Here is a 5897-nt window from a genome sequence, read left to right as displayed (position 1 = left end):
TTAAAAGAGACACTACATATAAAATTAAAAATATCGGATGACATACTTGGTTAATACGTAATATATATCTTGTAATCTTAAAAAAAAAAAAAGAAGGGTGGAACTGACCATCTAACGCCCCTACACCGAACGATCTTACGGCTAACATGTGAGAGGAAAATCGTGTAACTCATGCTTAAAGGGACATGGGGCAGAGATTGAACCCATGACCATCGCGGTATGCTGCTTGTCCCCCAACCACTAGGCTACCATCGCGGGGACTATCTTGTAATCTTATATCTTATATCACTATTCACTATCAATATTACTATATACATTAAGAGAGTCTATATTAGCTAATAAATGTTTTCAAAACCCACTTTATTACCATTAGATTAAAAAATTACATTACAAAACCCCTTGATTCAACAGTACTTAATCATTTACTAAAAAAAATTAGCTAATAAATCAATTTTACATATAATTCATTCCTAAAATACCCTTCTAATAGAAAAAAAACACGGTAGCTTCTAAAAAAATTAGGGGATTCGTACAAAAACTAACAAATTGAATCCATCGATTCACAGAGATCGTGACTCCGGTGCTAGATATCTATGATCTCCATTACTTAAAATGTTAATCGGTTACCAGTATAACATCTCGATTCATTCAATTGCTCTAATCCACCTCCAGTCGATTGCAACGTGAATGGAATCATTTTGTTCTTCAACCTAAACTTTTAAAACTCAGATAATCACAATTTATTTTAGTTAGGGTTTAGGGATTTAGGGTTATAGTGATTAGTTTTATGTAAGTTTGAATTTTTATTCTAATTGTGAGTCTGATTCATCTTATGATGACAAATGAATCATGATAAGGAAATAATGGCTGAAGGTAGTTTGTGATTGTGAGATATGATAGCCACCGTTTCAATTCGATTACTTAGCCGAAGACTCTTCTTCATCCATTATCATCTTCAATTCCATCTCAATTTTACCAGTACCTGTTGAATCCGAACTGTCAAATTCATAAGCCGGTAAATATTCATCTCTTATTTATTCTTTGTTCAATTTTAATATAACTATTGTTATTGCTTCTACACGATAATTCAGTGTTTAATCACAAACTTTTGAATTTAATTGTTTGTTGTTATATTGATTTCTATAATGTATGCAGACTAAAGATTATTGATGATGATGTTAAGTAGGCATGACAAGGTATGCATACTTATTAACTAGTTTACTTTCAACATACTTAAACCAGTTTTATTTTTTATTATAATTGTGAGTCTGATTCATCTTATGATGACAAATGAATCATGAAAAGGCAAAAATGGCTGAAGGTAGTTTGTGATTGTGAGATATGATAGCCACCGTTTCAATTCGATTACTAAGTCGAAGACTCTTCTTCATCCATTATCATCTTCAATTTCATCTCAATTTTACCGGTACATGTTGAATCTGGACCTTTAAAAGCTCAGGTAATCACAATTTATTTTAGTTAGGGTTTAGGGTAATCCAATTGTCTTCATACAATTGTTTTCCTACTATTTCATTATAAAAAAATACCGCCTAAAAACGATAAAGAATGTCAGCTCCTGGATGATAAAACTGACTTGAGGGTGTTAATGATGATCGTTTCCTTGCAAGCACATCTACTTTATCTTCAAGGCAAATTGTGATTAGAAATATGTTGAAAAAGCATAACCATTTTGCAAGTTCGTTCTCTGATCAGTCATCTTCGGTTCTTGGTTCTGCTAAAAACTCTTCACTTCCATCAGATCGTCATGATGTTCCTTTTTTTGATTCAGTGAACAATGGTGGCGAGCCGGTTTCCATTGGTAAATAGATTTGTGAATTTTTGTTATTATTTTCTCATCATTTTTTGTTATCAATATGTTTGTTCCATGTGTGTTCACAATGATTCTTATGATAAATGCAGCGGGAATCTCCCAAAATTTTAATTGAAACAACGACTCATAACGATAAATTTTCAGATCACCAGCTGCTCATGAAGCAGGGTTCTTTAACTCTGAAGATATGCTTATTTCAGTTACAGTTTTTTCCCCCCCTTGTTTTCTTCTATGATCTCCTTAATGATTGATTAATTATTTTCGTGAAATTGTTAGGGTTTATCAAGAATGAATAAAACAGACTGCGTGATTTTGGTAACCATCTGTTCATCTTTTTTTTTTTCCTACATTGTGTTCATCTATCTTCTTCTGTGCATAGCTTTAATAATCTAAACATAAAGATGGCATCTAGCAGTTCCAGCAGATAAACATCAAGATGACATTCACTGTAACCACTCCAATCGACAAACATGAAGATGGCATTCAATGTTTGGAAAACTTTTATGCTAATCGTCAATATATTGAGGTAAATTGTTTAGTTTAATCTCTGAAATTGCTTAACCATTAAATCCCTACTTCAGCTTTACAAAGTAGCCATTATCAATAAAGATAACACAACTTCATCCGATATCGAGACTAAATTATGTCATCTTGAAACCGAGAAAAATCAATTACTGGAAAAGGTTGCATTGTTAATTGCCGATTCAAGTTTCGGTAAAGAAAGATATATTCGGTTACAAGCTAACTTTTATAATTTTAGAAAATGGTCAGAAAAAAGGCTAAATGTCCGGACTAATGCTCATGGGGAAGTAATTAAGAGTCTCCCGCCTATGGTTGATAATTTTGAGAGAGCAAAACACCAGTTGAAATTGAAACACATAATAAAAAAGATCGATGCGAGTTATCAGGGGATTCATAAAAAGTTCGTTGAAATTATGAGGAGTTTATCGTGCAAAGTTGATGAGGTGTTCACGAGGTATAAAACTTTGATATATTATTATACCTATATACAAGTAGTCTAGGTACCAATTTATTCAAATGGCCGCAGGTATTCATTTGGTTACGTGTATATATATTTTGATTACATTACAATCTGTTTTTAAATATAGTTTATGTGCACTCTTATGGTCCAAGAAAGTGGGAGGTTAGTTTCAGATTGATTAAATTCGCCTGATTTTGTGTTTAATGGGTATTTTTTAAAATGAAGTAATTGTTGATGCTGGTAGTATTCTTGAACAAAATGAAAATCTAATTGGAAATGTGCAAGACGAAGCTTTTAGTCGGAAAGATATACTTGAAAAAGTCGAGAAATGGATGGGTACTTGTGAAGAAGAATGTTGGCTCGAGGAGTATAACCGGGTTAGTCTACTTTCTTTTTTTTATTTTTATTTTATTTTAATACATGGGTCGGGTCAATCCGGTTAAAAAGTGAATCTTAAGCTACTATCCAACAAACTTGACCCGCCCAGTTTGCAACATTTGTATTTATTTGCTGCAGTGAACACCTAGCTATATAATGTCAACCTTTTTTGTGCAGGATGCTAATTGATATAACGCTGAAAGAGGTGCTCATCTTACACTGAAGCGTGCTGAGAAAGCTTGTGGATTGGTCAATAAACTTCCAGGTAAATACCACATTTACTATTTACTATTTATCAATAACACTGAAACTGCTGTAAAATCTGCCCCTTTTTACTAAATTCTTATACAAGTTTTAATGCAATTTTTGAAACGAGACTGGTAGATGCTTTAGTTGTGAGAATAGTTGCATGGGAGGATGAAAGAGGGGTTGAGTTTACTTATGATGGGGTAACAACTTATTTCCTTTAACTGATTCAATTTAATTTAATTTTGATCCTTAATTATAGTTTACCAAAATTGAACATTACTTGCTACTATCTAATATGTTGCATACAGGTTCTACTTCTATCCATGGTTGAGAATTATAAGATATTAAGGCAAGAAAAAGTGCAAGAACGAAAAAGACAAAGGGTATGATATTACGTTATAATTGTATCACTTAAAAATAATTTTAAAGATGCTTTGCCTTGTGACTGTTCACTGTAGTTGGGTCAATATGGAATTTGTGTGTGTGTGGTTCATGCTTTCTTTTCTTGTGGGATTTATATGGGTTTTGGTGATATAAGGTGGAGATGGGTAGAATTAATATTGTGGTGCTCTTTCTTTTTGAGTCAACTTATTTGCTTATTTATTTTTAAAGGCTGGATGTCTGGTCTGGAGTTAAAATTGGTCTTCTTATGACACCACAAGCATAGGGCTGGAAAAATTGTGGTGTATATGCAAGGGTATGGTGCATATATCTCATTGGATGAACATCAATATATAGTTTCAGTTTATGGGTATTGTGTTGAGTGTGCTTAGTCAACAGGCCATGTATTGTTTTTTTAATATATTTGCCAAGGCAAAAGTAAGATTTTGCAAATAGACTGGTCAGTGCTACTATACGTATATACATTCTGATGGATTTGTTCAAGGTTTGCACTTTAGTATCATGGGTGGTAATTTGACTATTAAAAGTCAACGGGTGAGACTTTTGAAGTGTGGTTATGATGCTTTGGACTGTGGGCTTAGGGTTTGGGTCATGGTTGAAGACACATTGAGTAATGTTGCTGAAAGTATTACGGTTTCCACAAGTGATGCGAATTTATTCAAGTCACATATGTGACGACCCGGTAATTTCTGACCAAATTTAAACTTAATCTTTATATATTCTGACACGATAAGCAAAGTATGTTAAGTTGAGTCTCAAAAATTTTTAGAACAATTTACATGAATACATTTAACCTTTGACCATCTCAGAAGATTCACGAACAATTAATTGTAAATGGTTATGTGTGTATATGTATATGTATAATTTGAATTATTATATGTTGTTGTCATTAAATTAATTATGTAAAATAAAATAAAATATGATATCATAATAACTACTATTTAAAATAGATCAATATATAAAATTAAAGTAGATTTAATATATATATATATATATATATATATATATATATATATATATATATATATATATATATATATATATATATATATATATATGAAATGTATATGGCTTCGAAGTTAGGAAACCTTAAATTGTCAGTCATTCAATATTAAACAAAGTTAAACACGAATACTTATAAATATACAATAGTAAGTTATTAAATAATATATTTACATAAATTTTATCCATAACTATTATAGGTATACTATAGATATGTATGTATATATATAAAATTTATAAATATTATATGAAGAAATTAGGATATTTCAGTCTGTGTAAATATTAGTATGATAATATCAAGCTTATAAGTATTATTTTTAATATTATTATCATCATCATTATTATTAACAATATTATCAATAATGATTATCATTAATAATTAGCATTATCAGTGTTATTACTATTATTATTATTATCATTAAAATATTAATATCATTAATATAATTATTAATAATATTATTTATATTATTAGTATTAGTTATTACTAAAATTACAAAAATTGTGTAATTATGGATATTATCAAAGCAACTGGTTATTACTAACATTAATTTTATTATTATCAATATCATTATTAACATTATCATTAATAACTATTATTACTACTAAATATTAATATTATTATTTTTAGTAATATTAATAATGTTAAATGTATAATTATTATTAATGTATTTTTATTTAATAATTATTAATATTAATTATATATAAGTAATATCAGATTCAGGAACAGAATTTTGCTAACATCCCTATCCCAGCTTTTTTCATTTTTTTGTATTTGTCTCCAAATTATTCGATAGCAAATCCAATAAATCGTACGATCTGTTATTAGTAGCTATCAAGCTGTAGATAAATTTGTTTATACCTCTAATCTGAAATAAGAATCGAATATCAAGTTATAATACAACCAAAGTCTGATAGCTGTTGATTTCTCCATTTTATATTTTTCTAATATTTTTGTGCTGGAAGAAGGATTCTTGTCGACCATTCAGTTTTTTTAAATCAATTTATTCTTCTCACATTATGAAATAATTCCACCAACGTTTCCTCAATCAAAAT

At 29.8% G+C, this 5897-nt stretch overlaps 1 protein-coding gene across 11 annotated transcripts; it reads left to right on the top strand.

Annotated features, from left to right (window-relative positions):
• Positions 1 to 538: 538 nt before the first annotated feature.
• On the top strand, positions 539 to 4318 carry LOC139852573 (uncharacterized). Of its 11 annotated transcripts, none has more exons than XM_071841873.1 (11): positions 539 to 1015; positions 1156 to 1196; positions 1306 to 1819; positions 1921 to 2146; positions 2247 to 2357; positions 2592 to 2807; positions 2941 to 2975; positions 3058 to 3190; positions 3369 to 3640; positions 3749 to 3823; positions 4053 to 4318. In XM_071841873.1, exons 5-8 carry the CDS (start codon positions 2302 to 2304, stop codon positions 3081 to 3083), a joined length of 333 nt encoding a protein of 110 aa, XP_071697974.1. In that variant the 5' UTR covers positions 539 to 1015; positions 1156 to 1196; positions 1306 to 1819; positions 1921 to 2146; positions 2247 to 2301; the 3' UTR covers positions 3084 to 3190; positions 3369 to 3640; positions 3749 to 3823; positions 4053 to 4318. The 11 variants fall into 11 exon arrangements, 9 of the variants coding, with proteins under 9 accessions (XP_071697974.1, XP_071697972.1, XP_071697971.1 ...); XM_071841871.1 differs by lacking the exon at positions 4053 to 4318 and having other exon boundaries at positions 1306 to 1459; positions 1574 to 1819; positions 3749 to 4031; XM_071841870.1 differs by lacking the exon at positions 4053 to 4318 and having other exon boundaries at positions 1921 to 2030; positions 2108 to 2146; positions 3749 to 4031.
• Positions 4319 to 5897: the final 1579 nt, after the last annotated feature.

This window comes from Rutidosis leptorrhynchoides, chromosome 6 (genome assembly GCF_046630445.1).
Source record: "Rutidosis leptorrhynchoides isolate AG116_Rl617_1_P2 chromosome 6, CSIRO_AGI_Rlap_v1, whole genome shotgun sequence".
In the NCBI taxonomy this organism is placed as follows: domain Eukaryota; kingdom Viridiplantae; phylum Streptophyta; class Magnoliopsida; order Asterales; family Asteraceae; genus Rutidosis; species Rutidosis leptorrhynchoides.
Note: the sequence above shows the minus strand (reverse complement) of the source record. Positions and strands in the feature narration are given on the sequence as shown.